This window comes from Macaca fascicularis, chromosome 15 (assembly GCF_037993035.2).
Source record: "Macaca fascicularis isolate 582-1 chromosome 15, T2T-MFA8v1.1".
Lineage (NCBI taxonomy): Eukaryota > Metazoa > Chordata > Mammalia > Primates > Cercopithecidae > Macaca > Macaca fascicularis.
The window spans coordinates 53360418-53380287 of NC_088389.1; the positions used below are offsets into that span (position 1 = coordinate 53360418).

A 19870-nucleotide genomic window follows, 5' to 3' on the forward strand; every position below is an offset into this window, starting at 1 on the left:
CAAATAAAAAATACAGTATAACAATTATTTGCATGGCACTTTCATCGTATGAGGTATTATAAGTGATCTATTATTATAATTTAGTTGATGGGAAGATGTGCTTAGGTTATATGAAAATACCACATCATTTTATGTAAGGCATCATTTATGTAAGGCACTTGAGCATATGTGGATTTTGGTATCTGCGAGGGTCCTAGAACCAATCACCCATGGATACCAAGGGATGACTGTAGAAACTATATATTGTCTCAAACACAATAGGTTTTTATTTCTTATTCCTTAGGAATCTAAAGTGGGTTTTCCTGGTCAGCAGTCACCTCTTTATATGGTGAATTAAAGATGCAAGCTTTTTCTGCCTCCTGACTTTGCTGTCTCTGGAGCCTCTTCATTAACTGCGTCCAGCCAGCAAAAAGGTAGAGGGAACATCTAAGAGGAAAATGCTTGTAAGTAGTGAGGAATAAAATTCATAGCTAAAACTTAGAGAGGAAAAACATTGCTAAGTACTGCTAGGTGCCTAAGCCAATCTTCTATTCATTTTCTCATGGGTTTTAATTATCCTCAAAGCTCTCTGAATTAAGTTTTGTCTCCATTTTATAAAAGAGAAAACTGAAGTTCTAAGAAAGAAACAATTTTCTCACGTTCACGTCTGCTAAGTGGCACAGTCAGGGTTTGAAGCTAGATGGTAAAATCATTTAGTTTTAAAAGATATGTGATTTTTTTTTTTTTTTTTGAGACAGTGTTTTGCTCTTGTTGCCCAGGCTGGAGTGCAGTGGTGCGATCTCGGCTCACTGCTACCTCCGCCTTCCGATTTCAAGTGATTCTCCTGCCTCAGCCTCCTGAATAGCTGGGATTACAGGTACCTGCAACCACGCCTGGCTAATTTTTGTATTTTTAGTGGAGACGAGGTTTCACCATGTTGGCCAGGTTGACTCGAACTCCTAACCTTGTGATCCGCCTCCCTCAGCCTTCCAAAGTGCTGGGATTACAGGCGTGAGCCACCACGCCCAGCCAAGATACATGATATTTAAGGCAGTTTTAGATTTGTGGTGGAAGAGAGCTTTTAAACGCATTGAAAAAGAATGTTTTTCTGTGACTTCTTTTTTGGTATAAATCCCTAAAAAGTCTCAAAGATATACAGGATTAAGTATTTTGAAAATTATTGTTGCATATACTGAACTTCTGACAAGAATTCCAAAGGATAGGTAATCCAAAACTAAATAAATCATACCAAAACATTGTATTATTAAAATAGGCTAACATGATATAGAGGAACTGGGTAGTTATTTTAGATTAGAGAGACTAAGACAGGTAACATGAAGCATTTATCATAGGTACAAAAATGTATACAGGCACATCTTGTTTTATTGCGCTTTGCATTATTGCACTTTTACAAAATCTCAATACACACATACAACCATCCATTTTTTCCCCTTAATTTCTTCCATTAGCGATTGGTTTAACCCAGGAATGCAGAATCCACAAAACGGAGGGCCGACTGTATATTGTTTTGGTTTGCCTGTTTTAGAACTGGGATGATTATTTAATTGACAGAATCATTGTACATATTTATGGGTTATATGGTGATGTGATACATATAATGTATAGTAATCAGATCAAGGTAATTAAAATATCCATCATCTCAAACATTTATCATTTCTTTGTGTTGAGAACATTCAATATCCTCCTAGCAATTTGAAACTACATATTATTGTTAACTATAGTTATCCTAAAGTGGTATAGAGCACTAGAACTTATTCCTCCTATCTAGCTATAATTTTAACAAATGTCTCCCATCCTTTTCTTCCTCCTAATCCTTCCTATCCTCTAGTATCCTCTGTTCTACTTTTTATTTCTGAAATCAACTTTTTTTAAAGCTCATACATTAGTGAGAACATGTGGTGTGCAACTTTCTCTTGTTGGCGTATTTCACTTAATATCCACCAGTTCCAGCCATGTTGCTGTGAATGACAGGATTTCATTCCTTTTTACTGAATAGTATTTTCTTTATCCATTAATCTTGCTGGACACCTAGGCTAATTCTGTATCTTGGCTATTGTGAATAGTGCTGCAATGAACATGGGGGAGGGAAGATGTCTTTTTAATATACTGATTTCTTTTCCTTTGGATAAATGCTCAGTAATGGGTTATCTTATTTGCAGTTTCTTGAGGAAACTCCATAGTGTTTTCCATAGTAGTTCTAAGAGTTTACATTCCAAACAGTGTATAAGATTTTCCCTTTCTCTGCATCCTCACCAGCTTTGTTTTTTGACTTTTGTAATAGCCAGCCTAACTGGGGTGAGACAATACCTCACTCTCACTTTCCTGATGATGAGTGATGTTGAACATTTTTCATATATTTATTAGCTATTTGTATGTCTCCTTTGGAGAAATATCTGTTCAGATCATTTGCCCATTCTTAAATTGGCTTGTTTGGTTTTTATTGCTGGTGAAATATTTGAGTTCCTTGTATATTCTGGATATGAATCCCTGTCAGATGAATAGCTTGCAAATACTTTTTTTTCCCCCATTCTATAGGTTGTTTTTTCACTCTGTTGTTTCATTTGCTGTGCAGAAGCTTTTTAGTTGGACATAATCTCATTTATTTTTGCTCTTGTTGTCTGTGCTTTTGAAATCTTATTCGTAAAATCTTTTCCCAGTTCAATGTCTCGAAGCGTTTCCCTTATATTTTCTTCTACTACTTTTGTAGTTTCAGGTCTTACACTTAGCTCTTTGACCCATTGAGCTGAATTTTTGTATCGAGTGAGAGGTGGGGGTCTGGTTTCACTCTTCTGCATGTTGATATCCAGTTTTCCTAGCACTATTTTTTGAAGAGACTGTCTTTTCCCTAATGTATGTTCTTGGCAACTTTTTCAAAAACCAGTTGGCTGTAGATGTATGGATTAATTTCTGTTCTATATTCTGTTCCACTGGTCTGTTTCTGTTTCTATTCCAGTACCATGCTTATTTGGTTACTATAGCTTGTAATATATTTTGAAGTCTGGTGATGTGATGCCTCTAGCTTTGTTCTTTTTGCTTAGGACTGCTAAAAGCAAATTCTTGATAAAGAAATAGACCTATTATTTGTAAGATATTAAATAATATCTAATGGTAGGTGTAAGAGATACCATAATTTTGAAGTAGTGATCAAGGTAAAATAAATTTTCTGTATTTGCAACAACTACAAATAGAGTTTGACAGTATCTATGATTTTTATTGACTAAAAAGTTGCAGGTCCTGCTAATAATATTGTGGTTTGTTGCCTACCTTCTCAAACAAAGGAAATGCTTAGAAGTTGGTGCCAATAAAGATGGAACTTTTACCCATCCAAGTTATCAGACTCTGAATTTTAGCCATAGACTCCTTCAGGATTTGTGTACAAACCACTACTCTAGAGTATATAACTAGGAATGGAATTGCTAGGTCATAAGTTAAGTACATATTCATCTTTACTAAATCGTGCCAAACTGTTCTATAAATGTATTTTCTTAATAGCAGTGTATGAGGTTTTCCTGACCAATTTCTTATTATTGCCCATCTGATCTGATGAGTTGTGAAGACACATTTTTACACCTCTTATAACAAACAGGTATTAGTTGAAGGATGGCGGGAATTATAAGACGTGGGCAAAAGGAACAATTGTGATGGTGTTCTTGCATTGTTTTTTTTTTTTAAAGGTCAGTCTCATGCAAAAGCAGGAGAGGTGTATCCAATGCTGGCCCAACTGGGTAGGAGGACAGCAGCTATACACGTAAACTCTAGATGCTTAAATTTCCTGAGTGAAAACTTTCCAAATAAACACTGAGATGGAAGACTCTTAGACAAAACTCAGAGCCAATGCCTCTAACTTCCGTGATAGGTTTTTACCTCCAGTGTTGGGTCTTCTTTGCCTTAGTAGGAAACTCATCTGTCCTTTGAATCCCAGGGAGCAAGATAAATGAGGGATGATTATACTTTCTGCTTTTCCAATTTCCCTCAGATAGCTAATTCATAATTTACTCCCTTTGCTATATGTAACAGCAGTGTAAAATAGAAATATAAAATAACATAGAAATGTAAAAGTAACATAGCTGTAAATATAGATTTCATAGTCTTGGAAGTACCAAATCTACTTTAATAGGAAACACTCAATTAAAACAAAAATTTAAGTTGTTTATAGGGAAACCCTACCACATCTGTGACAGTACTAAAGAAACTGATTCTGGGGTTAGTGGTATGCAATTTTCTTGAGGTAACAATATTTACAGTAAAGATGGTAAATTGGTACTGTCTCATTACCTTACAGTAACACAGCAATAGCTTCAGAGAAGATAAATATATAAAACTCTTAATAAAAAGAACCAGAATGTATATGTAGGCTTTTATTAGGGCAAACATTTCCATATCCATAAAGATTTCATTAAAACAAATGGATGTCTCAAGTATCTTTGTTAAACAGGATCCAAAATGAAGTAAATATTAGTTAAAATTAATTATAAATAAAGACATTTCAGCATATAAACCAACAAATCTTTTCTAGATTTTTAATACCAGGACCTAACAGCATCATTTTCCAAGTAAGTGACAAATAACTAATGTGAAAACCGTATTTAATATAGATGTCACAAATGACAATGTAGTTTTCCACAGTAAAGAAATATGTTAATTTTCATTAATGCTATTTGGTATTACAAAATAAATGTTACTGGACAAAAAACAAAAAACAAAAAAACAGGAAAACAGACATGATGGAAAGGTTAATAAAATATATTATTTAAAAATGCTGTCACAAGCATGGAAATGTTACCATTATCATTTGAGTACAAGAAAATGCTATAAAGCAAAGAGTTGTCAGAATAAAGTAGAAGAGATATTCTGAAACAAATGAAGAGTCAAGATCTTAAAACAGTGACAAGTATTTTTAATGTATGACAGATACTGAAATACCGTGGAGAAAGTAAACACAACTATTTTTTGAAGTGGTAGTTACAAAGCACAGATGTAGCCTTCAAAATGGAAGAAACATAGCAAATTAACTTACCACCTCCTTCAAATAAAAGTGAGAACCTCTTGGGAGAATTTAAGCACCATTAGCAGACACATCTTAGAGCAGTTAATGAAATGTTTTGTATTTCAGTAGAAAACTATTTCAATGGTGAAAACGATGTAGGAATCAGAAGCATATTCTGCTGAGATACTAGGTAGTTGACACTTTCCCGAACTGGAAAAACATTTCAGAAAGGCATATAGAGTTACTGACTGAATCACATTTGTTCTAAAAATAATTCATGCCTAGTCAAACAGCTTACCAGCTGCCACAACTCTGGGATCCTCATGGGACTTATGTCTCCCAGCTGCACGACTATCTGCACTCTCGTTCCACCAGAGAACATGAACTGCAGAAACAAACCACAAGTAGTTTCTAAAAAAACAGGGCCTTAACAAATAAGAAATAACAGAAAAATGAATCAAACCCATCCTATTCTTTTTTTTTTTGAGACAGAGTTTCACTCTTGTCACCCAGGCTGGAGCGCAGTGGCGCGATCTCAGCTCACTGCAACATCCGCCTCCTGGGTTGTAGAGATTCTCCTGCCTCAGCCTCCAGAGTAGCTGGGATTACAGGTGCCCACCACCATGTCTAGCTATTTTTTTTTTTTTTTGTATTTTTAGTAGAGATGGGGTTTTGCCATGTTGGGCAGGCTGGTCTTGAACTCCTGAACTCAGGTGATCCACCCACCTCAGCATCCCAAAGTGCTGGGATTACAGGCATGAGCCACCGTGCTTGGCCAAAACCATCCTATTCTTTAAATCAAAATAGTGATATCAAAAAGGTAAAACTAAATATGTTACTGATAAGATTTCAGAGGGGTCAGAGACTTGCTAGAGAAATTGATAAATTAATCAAATTGGTTTTATAGATGAAGAAATAGAAGGCTGGAAAAGGGAAGTACTAAAGTCAAACAGAGGCACAATCAAGACAAGACCCAAATTTTATGATTTCCTACTACAGTTTCCTTTAATTTTTAAAAAAGCAAAATTATGAGGAAATTGTGTTTACTATTAAAAATTTACAATATACAAAGAAGAAAATTAAAAGTGGCATAATGTTAACAGTATAGAGAAAACGTCTATGGAAATTTATTGTATTTCCTTTGGAAAATATGAGTAAAACCAAATCAGGGTCTGAATGTATACTGTAATAACAGATTTAGTAACAGGTTTTTAAAAATCAACAGTATTTTCTATGGCAATATTAATTTTTAATGGTTATATAAATTCCTCCTTAGAGAATCAGCAACTTATTATGCCAGCCCTTATTGTTGACTATTTAGACTATTTCCAGTATTTCAGTATTCTATAAAATACTGGAATAAATGTTCTTCTTGTACAAAATTGCTTATGAAGTTTTTATAATTGTAATATATAAATGTTAGATGTACAGGAAAATGCAGATAAAAAACTGTAATTTTATTTTTGGTGTATCTCTTTATTTGTGTATATATGTATTTTTATTTTTTAATTTTAATTTTAATTTTATTTTTGTGGAGACAGGTTCCCACTTTGTTGCCCAGGCTGGTCTCGAACTCCTGGCCTCAAGCAATCCTATTGCCTCGGCATCCCAAAGTGTTGGGATTACAGGCGTGAACCACCATGCCTAGCCTGAATTTTTATATATAGTTGTATATTTATACAAATAAACATATATAAGCATATTTGCTTATGCTTATATATCATATGATGTACATGTATATTGGATTTCTGTATTACACATGTATTAAAGGTCATACTACATTTCCAATGTTTCTTTAATGTAAACAATATTAACATAAACTTCATTTGAGCACAACTGTATGTTTATAATTATACTTTCGATGACAACTACTGATGTTTATTGAATGACAACTATGTGTCAGGCCTAGTTTTAAGCATTTTAATGTATTAACTCATTTAATTCTCATAATAATCTAGGTCCTCATAATAATCTATCATTTTATGGATGAAAAAACTAAGGTATGGTGAGGTTTACTTACCCAAAGTCAAAAAGTAAGTAGTATACCTGGGATTTAAATCCAGGCAGTCTGAATCTGATTATTTCCTTAATATAAAGTAGAATTTAAGTTGAGAGAACTGAGAAGCATGTCTTATATATATATACTTACATACAGTGTATATAGTATACACTGTCCTCCAGAAATGATGTACTGATTACCAATTCTCCTAACACTGAGAATGAATTTAAGATGAAAAAGTGTATGAACACACATTTTCAGTAGTTGTTTTTAAAAATAAAAGTTATATGTGTGCAGTATAGAAAATTAAGGTAGAGGCTGCGCATGGTGGCTCACGCCTCTTATCCCGGCACTTTGGGAGGCCGAGGCAGGCGGATCACCTGTGGTCAGGAGTTTGAGACCAGCCTGGTGAAATCCTGTCTCTACTAAAAATACAAAAATTATCTGGGCGTGGTGGCACACACCTGTAATCCCAGCTACTTGGGAGGCTGGGGCAGAAGAATCTCCTGAACCAGGGAGGCGGAGGTTGCAGGGTGCTGAGATCGCATCACTGCACTCCACAGAGCATGGCTCCATCTCAAAAAAAAAAAAAAAAAAAAAAAAAAAAAAAAAGAATATTAACATAGAGACTTAACCATTTATCTCACTGAAATATGACTACTATGTATGTTATATACTTTCAAATTTCTTTTCTATATAATTTAGCACACCTATACACATACACACCCAGGCATATTTTCTAGAAGTAATACTGGCAAAAACAATAAAAATAAGGCTTTTATTTGTATTGTCAAATTTTGGGGAAAGATTAAGCTAATATGAACCCTGCACAGTATTTGAGTACTTATTTTTTCCTGACCTAATACTATATCCATGTAAGTATGCCTTTTGTTAGGTAAATAAATGGCATCTCATTATTGTTTTAATATGCATTTTCTTTAATATATATTTAGTAGCCACGTGCATGTCTACTTTTGCATAAATTTTTATTTTTATTTTTGCCTTTGAATTTCATTTATGGTGATTTTCAGGCATCCAGAAAGTTTGAGCCTTTGTATAATAAAATCATAAATTGATTTTTTTTTTCTTCATAGTTTCTTCATTTGCTTTTGGCTTACAAATATAGTCCCAATCCACATTATTAAATAAATTCATCTACATTTTGTTTTACCAATTTTATGGATTAAATTTTTTTCATTAAAATACACAATCCAGCTTGACTTTATTTTCACATATGGTCTGAGACAGGCATCTAATAATTTTTTTTTTTTTTTTTTTGAGACGGAGTCTCGCTCTGTCACCCAGGCTGGAGTGCAGTGGCCAGATCTCAGCTCACTGCAAGCTCCGCCTCCCGGGTTTACGCCATTCTCCTGCCTCAGCCTCCCGAGTAGCTGGGACTACAGGCGCCCGCCACCTCGCCCGGCTAGTTTTTTGTATTTTTTAGTAGAGACGGGGTTTCACCGTGTTAGCCAGATGGTCTCGATCTCCTGACCTCATGATCCGCCCTCCTCGGCCTCCCAAAGTGCTGGGATTACAGGCTTGAGCCACCGCGCCCGGCCTCTAATAATTTTCCTAACAGTTTCTCCTCCATGTATTTTCCAACCTGAATATACATCTATTTTTATATATTCTATTTTCTTATGATAGATTATTACAAAAAGTTGAATTTCTGCATAAAGATGGGTATATTAGGTTTGAGATGTCCATTGGACATAGATAATAGAAAGGCAACAGGATACTATGATGAGTCTTTCAAATATTTGTTAGCTATTCTTAGACATTTATCCTTTCTTTGTTACTTTTTTTTTTTTTTTTTAAGAGACAGGGTCTTACTATGCCATTCAGAGGCTGGAGTACAGTGGTGCAATCATAGCTCACTGCAGCCTTGAAATCCTGGCTCAAGAGATCCTCCCACCTCCACCTCCCAAGTAGCTAGGACTACATGTGTTTACCACCATGCCCAACTAATTCTTAATTTTTTTTGTAGAGACAAGCTGTGTTGCCCAGGCTAGTTGCAAACTCCTGGGTTTAAGCAATCCTCCAGCCTCAGCCTCCCAAAAGCACTGGAATTACAGGTGTGAGCTGCCTCTTCGGTTCTTTTATCCTTTCAGATAAACTTTACAAATGTTTTTCTGAATTTGCCACAAATCTTGAAATTCTGATTGAAATGTTTTTCAACATTACAAGTTAAATACCCCAAATATGTGTTTTATTAAATAAATATATCCATATATAAATTTACCTCAATATATATATATATTTACTATATCTATATAGATATATATAAAGCTGTGGTGGAAAATGGGTAAATTTTTATGAAGGGCTTTAATTTTTATATAAAACATATATTACCTTTTTACTTAGAGATAATCTCCCTACCCCAAGTAATATTATTTAAAAAAATATCAGTAAAGTACATTCAGAGGAAAAAGAAATGATGAAAGTAACAGATTATTTCTTGAGGTTCCTTCATTTATTTATTTTTATTTTTATTTTTTGAGATGGAGTTTTGCTCTTGTCGCCCAGGCTGGAGTGCAATGACACGACTTTGGCTCATTGCAACCTCCGCTTCCTGGATTCAAGTGATTCTCCTGCCTCAGCCTCCAGAGTAGCTGGGATTACAGGCCCCCACCACCATGCCTGGCTAATTTTTTCTATTTTTGGTAGAGATGGGTTTTCACCATATTTGCCAGGCTGGTCTCCAACTCCTGACCTCAGGTGATCCGCCCCCCTCGGCCTCCCAAAATGCTGGGATTACAGGCCTGAGCCACCGTGCCCAGCTGAGGTTCCTTCAGTTTAAAAATTTTAATCATTTTGATGTATCAGGGAAAATAGTTATTCAGCATTTGAAAAAGGTTTCATAAGTTAACATTCTACATAAATAAGATGTAAAACAGATTTTCTCAATTTTAAAAATTACAAAAAACTAAACATTTGGCAATAAATAATAAAATATACTCTATAATGAGAAAGAGAGAAACTGACCCAAGGAACTTAGGTCACAATATATATTACAATTTCATATAAGAAGAAATGGACAACTGTACCTCTGTTAAGTGCTCCATACTCTGTGTGGAACACTCCAACTAGTTTTGTGTAGCCTAGATTGACATGAGCATGAACTGCCCTTTTAAATGCATCACCCCACAGAGCTGGCCCACCAGGTTTCATCTGAAAAGTGGCCAGTTCATAGACTCCTGGAATAGGGAGAAAAAGAATTTTTCAGAAAACATTCAAGCAATATCTAATCACGTTTCTCAGTGAAAAGTCTTTCACTATCTACACACACAGATTTGGAGGACGAGACATGCATATGTATTATGTAGACATGTTTATTATATTTGCACTGTCTTTCTTTGCTTTTATGCTTAGAAAGTCCTTGCCCATGTTTAAGAGTGAGTTGTTATGCTTAATCATGCAGATGACAAAGAAAAAGAACTGGAAGCTATTATAAACTATTATCTAAAATATTTTTAATCGATAAAATTTGTTAAAAAACTGTCGAGAATGTATAATGAAATAGAATTTTGAGCTGCATGAGTCTATGCTTTTAGAAAATAAAAGAATAAAAGAAGAATTCTCCAATCTATATTTTCATTCTTTCCAATTTCCACTATGTTTTTCTTCATATAATTTCTCCCTATAAGTTTCCATTTTTAACAGGAACAGCAAAGGAAAGAGTGGACCCGAAGTGATGTCTCTGAATTTTGTAGGAAAAAAAACCAAACCTAAAGAGATGGTTTTATTTGTCCTAAATATCCAGGTAAATACTTGAAAAGTATTGTACACTTTGGACAGAAGTATAGAGCTGGTAGAGAGAAAGAAACTCTGGGACAAGTAGGAAAAACATGCAGAAATTTCCAAGCAATGATGTACACAGAGGAGGAGAACTAAGATTTGACACTGTCAGAGAAGTGAACTATTTTATTTAGATAGTACTGAGAACTGAGGGGACACCTAAGTAGGTAAAGATCCAAAGAAGAGTTTGTAAATTTTTTGTAACCTAAATACACTACAAAGTTGGGAATAATGGGGGAAGTAAAATAACATTTAACTGAGTTTATGCTTTTCTAATCTGACCTTTGTTTAAAACTGGATTGAGGTAATAGTTTCTTTAAGTCAGCAAGAAGTGAAATCAGCAAGAAGACAAATCTTAAGCAATTACTTTCAAACTGAGAAACAAGAAAGAAGACAAAAAAGTTAGACTAAAGTAATATAGCTTGGCAGTTTCACTTAATCTGTTTCCCCCAAATAGTCAATGTTATAAGCAAAGCTGTATTTAATGATTTAAGATTAGTTATAATTTATGGAAATACTTTCACATTTTAAAGATCATATTATTTTAAAATTATGGCAAAACTTCATACGCTATCCCTTACCTATCAACACGTTCCCTGCTCCCAGTGCACAAATTCTCAACTTCTACTGACCATGTCAGCTTTTTCTATAACACAGTTAAGCTTACAAATCTGCAAGGTCTCAATCTGAAAAATATCTCATTATTTTATGCTCATTTTTTTAAAGGATGGGGTAAGAGCACCCATTTATTTTTACCTCAACAATCACTGTATGTTCCTATATAAAACAAAGGATTAATTTTATTTTTTTCCAAAGGAACTTCAGTTTATATCACTTAAGTTCTTTAGTATTTTGTTCATCAAAACTCACTAAGAAGGAAGGACTTACCCTCTTTTGGAGGTTTTTCTATTTTGCACCATGGTACCAGATAAGTAATCTCACTCTCTTGTTTATCAATGAGAGCCAAATTTGGAATGAGAAATTGTTCTTGCCATTCCTTATCTTTGGCCAAGGCTTTCCGAACTTCAGTTCGATGAGCAAAATTATCTGTGGGAAGAAAAGAATAAGGAAAAATTAAAAAATTCAGTTTTAAATCACCTATACTTTTCTGGATTTCATTCAAATCAGCAATGGTCATTGATGCCATATAAGAACCTTGCGTTAGGCCTTTGGCGACACCAACTAAACAGATGTGACCATCTGCCCTGAAGTTGCTCAAGGACAAAAAGGGCAGCAGAAATGCAAACTAATTGTAATGTCACATAATAAGCTTTATAGGCTCGACCACGTAGTAGGCAGTTTTGTGAATTAGGTTAAGTTATTGAATCTTTCTGTGCCTCAGTTTCTGTGAAATTGAGATAATAAGACATCTACCTCCAGGGTTGTATGAGGATTAAATTAACACATGAAAAGAGTTTAGAATAGTGGTTGGCACCTAGTTAATACTCAGTATATATGAACTATTCTTACTTGATTGAGGCATTTAACTGACAGTGCTAGTTTAGAGAAAGACTGTTTTCCTTTGGTGGTGGTGGGTAGTCAAGTCCAGATACACCCTGAATCAAATTTAACGAGTGAAGTTAAAACACCTTGAATCCAATTTAACATGAGTGAAGTTAAACTGTACTTTTTAAGCCTCTTCTCCTTTGAACAAATAGATTTCAAAGAAATAATGCTGATTCTCTTATCGTCATCCATTCTTTCTCCCCAGCACTTATTTTTCTTCTATTTAAGTTACCCAAACAGTTATATACATTTGCCAACATATGGGCCTAGTACTATATTTACTGTTAGGACCTCATAATACTAATGGTAAGAGAGTTTCATATGGTTTACATTGGGATAAGGAAGAATACCTATCTTACAACTTAAGTGAGGTATATCAGAACTTAGTTTTTTTAAATGGGCTGTGACACAACTTGTACCACATCTAAAGCATAAATTGTATTTTAATGGGGCTTTTTCTATTATAATAGGGAAAAACCCTAAACCAAACACTAAATGAAATTATTAAAAATTCTTTAGGTATCATCAAGTCCTGATGTAGACACTGGAGTAACAAGCATTCTGGGCATTCTTGTAACTTATTCTCCTTCCTCTACTAAACCAGGCGTAGGTTAGTTTCAACACGGGAAGAACTCTCCCTCATTCCTTTTCTTTTACCTCCCTAGAGTAGTGTAACAGTGAATTCTTCAAAACTCTGGGGGTACAGATATGAGACAAATGTGGTCTGTAAACATAACAGAATTATTAAATCTCAGAGTTCAGTGAGGACTGAAAGTTAACCATCATCCCCTATAAACCTCCATATCCGTAAAGTCCCTTAAATGGTTGAAGTATTTCTGCTAAAATACTGATATACAGTCCCCTAGCTTCAAAAAAAGAAAAGGTACTTCTCCTTTCCTTTTCTGATCTTAACCCACTTGGACTTTAAAAATTGCTGCTCTAAATTTTTGATGAACTGTCTTTACAGCAAACCATTTTAACATTTTTCTGAGGTTTAAAGTCTAGTTCTCAATTTTATGGCTTGATATATGAGACGCCATGTCTTCCAATTTATAATGTAATATAATGTAATGTTTAAGCAAGGGGTTAGAGGTATGCCACTGGGAAGAATAAGAACTGAATTTACTTTTTTGGTATTGCTTTTCAAAAGTCTTAGTTATCCTGTATGTATCTATAATAATATAGATCCAAGAACTAAGTTTTATGTTCCATTTAACAGAATGAAAATCTATACTGAACGCCAAAACTGGATGACTCTTTACCATACTTCCAAATATGAAACACTTTATTCATTCTGCCTCCAAATTCTACACTCCAGTATCCAACCAATTCAGAGTGAGCTGTCCGAAGATGAGCATTTTTCTTAAAATTTTCCAGGAACTCATTCATCTTTGAGGGTTTAAGGTAATAAGTACGAAATTCATAGAATGTTCCATCGTATTGTCTGGGTCCTGTAGCAAAAGATGAGCACACCTGAAGAAGATAAGACAAATGTAAATACCCTGAGAAGAAAGGATTCATTATACTGTGTTAAAACCAAATCTGAATCTGGTATAAGGGACATTCATAGACTCATTACTCATGTTTGTACTTCTGTTGTCAATTCTCAGTATGTTACCGATGGAGGGTGTCCAGGTTCTTGGTGTTTGAACAAAGAACTGGACAAAATGCACAAACAAAGCAAGGAAAGAATTCAGTAACAAAAGCAGAGATTTACTGAAAATGAAAGCACACTCCACAGGGTAGGAGTGGGCCTGAGCAAGTGGCTCAGGAGGCCTGGTTACAGAATTTTCTGGGATTTCAGTACCCTCTAGAGGTGTCCCATTGGTTACTTGGTGTAAGCCATATATAAATGAAGAGGATGACATAAAGTTACAAAGTCATTTACTCTGTGTACACCCTATGTAAATGAAGATGATATTTCTTGTCATAGCTGAAGTGTTTTAGTTCTAGGAAGTCCTTAGGTCCCCTGCCTTGAGGCCCTATTCTCCTGCTTCCCATATACATTTGTTTACATAGAGGCGTCAATAAAGACAACTACTCTTAAATATGCTGAGTGTATGTTACTGTTTCCTAGTGGGGGTTCACTGTCAACTTTAGCCACTTTTTCAGAAATTGCTCATAAGAAGGCGCTGAGATCTTAATGGTACTTCTTTATCCAAGAACTACAATTAGGATTCCAACAAATTTACAAAAGTTTTCCTATTAGCCAATATTGCATCTTTAGTCAAAAGCATATGTGTTACAGTTATGCACATCAAAGAACTTTATTAACTACGCAAGTAACTTTTTGCAGGCATAATGAAAAAAAATGTTTACTAGCAGAAAACTCTTTTAGGTTCTTGAAAAAAACGGAAATTACAATTCAGGTCAAAGTATTTCCTAAATGCAATGAAGTAAACCACTGATCAAAAATAGGACTGGAATGTAACTAATGCAACAAAAAGCTCTGACCTATCCAATTGTATTGTAATATAGTGGTAGAACATGAATGCTGAGAAAAAAAATTCAGAGTCAAAATTTTCTGATTATTAGTTTCTAATTACGATGTAATGTGAACAACATTTAATGAATCCACTTATACCACATTGATACAAATATTGCTTAAGAACCATTAATTCCTTTTGTAATAGTCATACACTCACTGTAAATTTCTAATTTGTGTTCTGGTTGAACTTTCTGTAAGAAATACCTCACCAAAGGTTATCCTCTATGTAGGTATCTATGTGTAATATGTATACACACACACCCCCACATATATATATACATGCATGGTATACACACAGGCACTCGTGATATTCTTATAAAATCCATCTTATGTAAGTTTGATTAGCATGTGCCATTTCCTGAAGTTGATTACACCAGAATAATCTATTAAGACAGTTTTGATACCTACAAAGCTATGGACAAATTAGGGCTTATATTGACTAGCCAGTATGTCTGTTTGAAAGCAGTAGGCTTTTGCTCTGATATATTTGTTTACAAAATACAAAATTATGTAACTGTGTATGAAAAGGCTTAATAATAATTATCTAGGGTTAATTCTGTTCGTGTCTGAGTTATATTCTTATTGCTCAAATGACTAAGCCTACCAACAAAAACAACTGCAGCTGCCCCTGACTTTCATGGACACTCTTTTTGTGCTTTTAAACCAAACTCTAGTAACAATGTTGGTAGAGAAACAAGTGCCTAGTATCCATAATTTCAAAATTATTATAATAAAATATATCAGGAGATAGGCCAATGGGGCATTTGTGACAACTAGATTTCAGGTTGATTCGAGGAATTTGTATTTGGAGGATAACATAGTTCATCAAAGGTACACATTTTTACAATTTTTGACAGTATTAATATATAGTAGGGAACCTACAGTGAGAGAGAGAGAGGTGTAGACTGGTGGTGCCAGAGAAGGAAGACCGCAGGGGAGCAGGGTATGGTGGGGGGCCCGGATGGGAGTTGAGAATTTTGCTGCAGGGATGACTTTCAACTACTAGGGCAGAAATCATGAGTCGTCCATTCTCCCTTATCTCCAAGTTAGGGATGATTCCCACCAGCAACGACCTCCACTTCACTTACAAGAGAACAACTGATGGACATTTTTAAAAACTCAAAGTTTAGAATCATGCCATAAGGATGTAATTCCTGGCCCTGCGCCACTGGAGAATCATTAGGGTAAAGACTGCATTGTTAATCCGGGGTGAATGGACATTAGCTGCTGTTCTTTAGTGTTCCTCAGTCTGTCTCTAGGATAGGTTACTCCCCTTCCTATCCTGCCCCTTCATAAAGGAGTAAAGTCCTACACATGAAAAGGAAAAGAAATTTCTAGGTTGGAGCCACAGAATAGGCCACTCCCGAAAGTTAGGGCAGAATCACAAGCTCCATTTTGTCCATTTCTCATCTAAGGTTAAAAGAGTCTGTCATCGTCCTATTTGATAGGAAGCTCCGGTCCCACCTGGTTGGGGGAGCGGCCACACGGAGCGCGGGTGGCGGGCAGGGTCCAGCCCCACCGGGACCCTGGGCCTCCTTTTCAAGGGTCTCCGAGAAATGCTCGGAAGTTGTGTTTCATTTAAAAGGGGGCGGCCGGTTTCGTTGCGAGCGGCTGGTTGGCAATTCCCTCCCCTCCTTCAAGCTGATGTCTAGAGAGGGCGGAGGCTTGGAAAGCCACAACTCCACCGGCGGCTCGACAGCGCCAGACGACAACGTGGGAGCGCTCCCTGGGCCGCAGCCGCGACCTAGCTGGGCGGCAAAAACGCAGCAACGACGCCATGGGAGTGTCCCGGTGGGTGTGGCAGCCAGGCTAGAAAAGCTCTCTTACTGCGACTGCCCGCGAGACGACCCCGGCTGGGGGTATTCCCCTAGCAGCGGCCTCCTCCTCACGTGCGTCCCGGGGACCACTGTCTCGGGGTTCCCGGGCTCGCGCTAGAGCCTCGGCCGCGGCGCGGGACCCCAAGTTTGGGCGCGTGTGGCGGAGAGCGCATGCGCATGACTCGCACCATCCCGGAACAACCCCTGCCCTCCCCTCGGGTGAAGGATTGGGCGCCCCCGCGGCCGGTACCTGAGGCGCCAGCGTACGTGAGGCCAGCGCCCGAGTCAGGGCGCTTCTGAGGACTAGCATGGCGCGGCTTCGGCGCTGAGAAAAGCAGCTAGCCGTGTCCTTTCTGAGACTCCTCTGAAGGTTTCCCGAGTGGAGAGGAGCGGCTCCTGGACCATTGGCAGACGCAGGCTGGGGCGGGGCTCTGCGGGGTCAGCTCCACCCCGGCGCGGGAGGCGCGGCGGGTCCAGTAGCTTGTTGCCTTTCTCTCCTGCGCTGAGCGTTGGTCCCCCTTGATTTCCTGAAACGTTCTTGCCCCAAACGTTAGAAGTGACGTTAGAATTAACTGAAGGGCTCGGATCGTTCCTGCTGCAACTTTCTGGGCCCTCACCTCATTCGCTCCAATGCTCAGTTGTGTAGATTGGTAAATGTGCGGGGTTTGTGGGTGTGTTGTCCGTGGAGAAGGAAGGAGAGGTGTTGAGTGCGTGCATGTGCAGTGCTTTGTATTTAAACTCGTGGAGGTTTTTTCTTAAGTTTTAGATGTTGTGATAGACGTGTTACTTGAGCCTGACCTCTCTGCAATAAATGTGTTCTCCATCTTATAAGGCTCCTAATAAAGATTTAGATTAAATTTTCCACGAACTCAGAGAAATGGCAGCCCCGAGCCTGATATAGAAAAGTCAAAGTTAAACATACCCTGGTCTAGTCCTCCCAGTCCTGGAGTATTAGTTCCCATAGTAACCACCTTTCAACATTTTAAGCTGTTTCATTTAATGCTTGTTTCCGTATTTTTAAGTAAGAAGTATTTTCTGCTGCTTCTTGCATTTTCAGTTATGGATAGTATGTGTTGACTTCCTTCTGTGGCAGATGAGGATTTATGTCTGTCTCATAGATGCCACTGCCCCCAAATTCACTTGTCATCCTGCATCTAATAGTGCTTACGTTAATTTACAGTAATTACATTATTAATTTACAGTAATCTATATTAATGTTTACATTATTCTTGCTAATAATTACATTATTGTACACATTAATGTAATATTGCTTACATCATGAGGACTAGGTAGGTATTATAGGCCCATGACCTGTGGTTGTATTGGTTGTGCCTTGTGGAAGAGCTTTGGAATTGTCTGTTCACAGGAAGGGAGGCTTTTTAAAATTAGTTATTTCGGAAGGGTTGCCTCAGTTTTTCTAGAAGAGAGACAGCCATTTGTAACCGTGCAAGACTAAAGAAATCATTTGTATCAGATCTGTAGGAGTAAATTATTTTATTAGACCTTTTTTTAACCCTGTAATTGCCAATCCATTTATTTATTCAACAGATATTTACTAAATTCCTTCCATGTTCCAGGCACTTTTCCATAAATGGGTACAGAATTGAGCAAAATTCAAAGTCCCGTCCTCTTGGAACATCCAGGTTGGAGGAAACAGATAAACAAATGAAGAGTAAATATATCAGGGCTTGTCAAATAATATAAAGAAAAATACAGTAAGATACGAAGAATAAAAGTGCTAGTGGAATTCTAAAAGTGCTTAGGATTCTAGCTATTGACTTGGATATTTAGGATTTAGGTTTCTTCATACCACTCCCTCAATATACACTTTCCTTCCTGCATCTATTGATGTTTACATTAAAAGTATGTTTTGGGGTGAGAAAAAATGTTAAAAGCACTGTAAGCACAGGTGAATCTCTTCAAATAGTGGGCTTCACTGTGAGGTGATCTGACCTGGGTATTTCATTGAAGGCTGTATCCCCTCCCCCAAACTGTTATCTGCAAGTTATTTATTTGTGTAGTCGGTGTTAGGGACGGGAAACTTCCAGTATCCTATCTGTGTGGGAAAAGCCTTGCTGCCAGTTTCCTGAGGCTGAGGAGGGAAGAAGGTCAGAACACTCAGCATTTGATAGTATCTTTTAACTATATGTTAATTAGGGTAGACTAAATAGCTCTTGCAAATCAACACACAAAAAAGTGTATTATTACTCAAAGACTATAGGATTTTATTTTTTTATAAGAATACAAAGTGGGTTTTTCTAGTTGGCAGGTAGCTCTTCTATACACAGTAAATTAGGGAGCCAGGCTTCTACCCTGTAGCTTTGCCATTCCCTAGTCTCATCATAAACTTCATCCATTCAGCAGAAAGATACAGGGAACTTCCAAGAGGAAAATACAGATAGGGGCAAAATTCATGGCTACAATTTAGAGATGGCTAAACATTGTCAAGTGCTACTAAGTAGCTAAAATATTCTCCTATTCACTTTCTCACGGGTTTTAAATATCATCAAAATACTGTGAGTTAAGCTTTATCTCTGTTTTGTAAATGAGAAAGGTGAAGTCCGAAGAGAGAATTTTCTCAGGTTCATTGCTACAAAGTGGCACAGACTTTGAAGCCCAATTGTAAAACCAGTTCAGTTTACCATTTATTATTAAAAGATATGTGATTATTAAGGTAATTTTAGATTTGTAGTGGAAAATAGCTTTTAGACAGAATAAAATGTAATGTTCTGTGGCTATTTTAAAAAACATAGCCCTAAACTGCCTGGAAAATGTATAGGATAAATATTTTGAAAATTATTGTTGCATATCTTGACATTCTGACAAATAGTCCAAAGGATAGATAATTCAAAGAAAAATCATACTAAAAATACTAGATTATTAAAATAGGCTCATATGATATAGAGTAACTGGGTAGTTATTTTGGATTGGATAGACAGAGATGACCTAAGAAGGTAACATCAAACATTTATCATAGGCACGAAAGTGTACATGAGATACCTGTACACTTTACAGGAAAATAAAAAAGTGAATATCTGTGCTCTTTCCACAAGGCTTCAGAAAAAGGGTATTGCCAGCAACTCAGAAGCTCAATACATGTTAATTCCTGGCCACATTCTTCTTACCACCCTCTCCTCCAATTCCCTCAAGTAACCATGATCCCAAATTTTGTGTTATTACATTGATTTTTTCTGAAATAATCCAACTACATTTGTATATAACTCTAAAGAGTATATTGCTTTGGTTTGCCTATTTTAGATTGTTTATTAACTAAT

The 19870-nt window shown here is 36.6% G+C and overlaps 1 protein-coding gene and 1 non-coding gene across 3 annotated transcripts; one reads left to right on the top strand and one right to left on the bottom strand.

Moving 5' to 3' along the window:
- Nucleotides 1-4343: 4343 nt before the first annotated feature.
- NIPSNAP3A (nipsnap homolog 3A) lies at nucleotides 4344-17015 on the bottom strand. 2 transcript variants are annotated; one of them, XM_045373552.2, is made up of 6 exons: nucleotides 16846-17015; nucleotides 13706-13763; nucleotides 11673-11831; nucleotides 10034-10183; nucleotides 5286-5372; nucleotides 4344-5197 (listed from the first exon to the last, which is right to left on the bottom strand). In XM_045373552.2, exons 1-6 carry the CDS (start codon nucleotides 16903-16905, stop codon nucleotides 5121-5123), a joined length of 591 nt encoding a protein of 196 aa, XP_045229487.1. In that variant the 5' UTR covers nucleotides 16906-17015; the 3' UTR covers nucleotides 4344-5120. The 2 variants fall into 2 exon arrangements, with proteins under 2 accessions (XP_045229487.1, XP_005581202.2); XM_005581145.4 differs by having other exon boundaries at nucleotides 13553-13763.
- LOC102119521 (uncharacterized) lies at nucleotides 8963-14338 on the top strand. Its single transcript, XR_010581488.2, has 3 exons — nucleotides 8963-9061; nucleotides 10650-10749; nucleotides 13510-14338. It is a non-coding gene; the product is annotated as an uncharacterized protein (transcript).
- Nucleotides 17016-19870: the final 2855 nt, after the last annotated feature.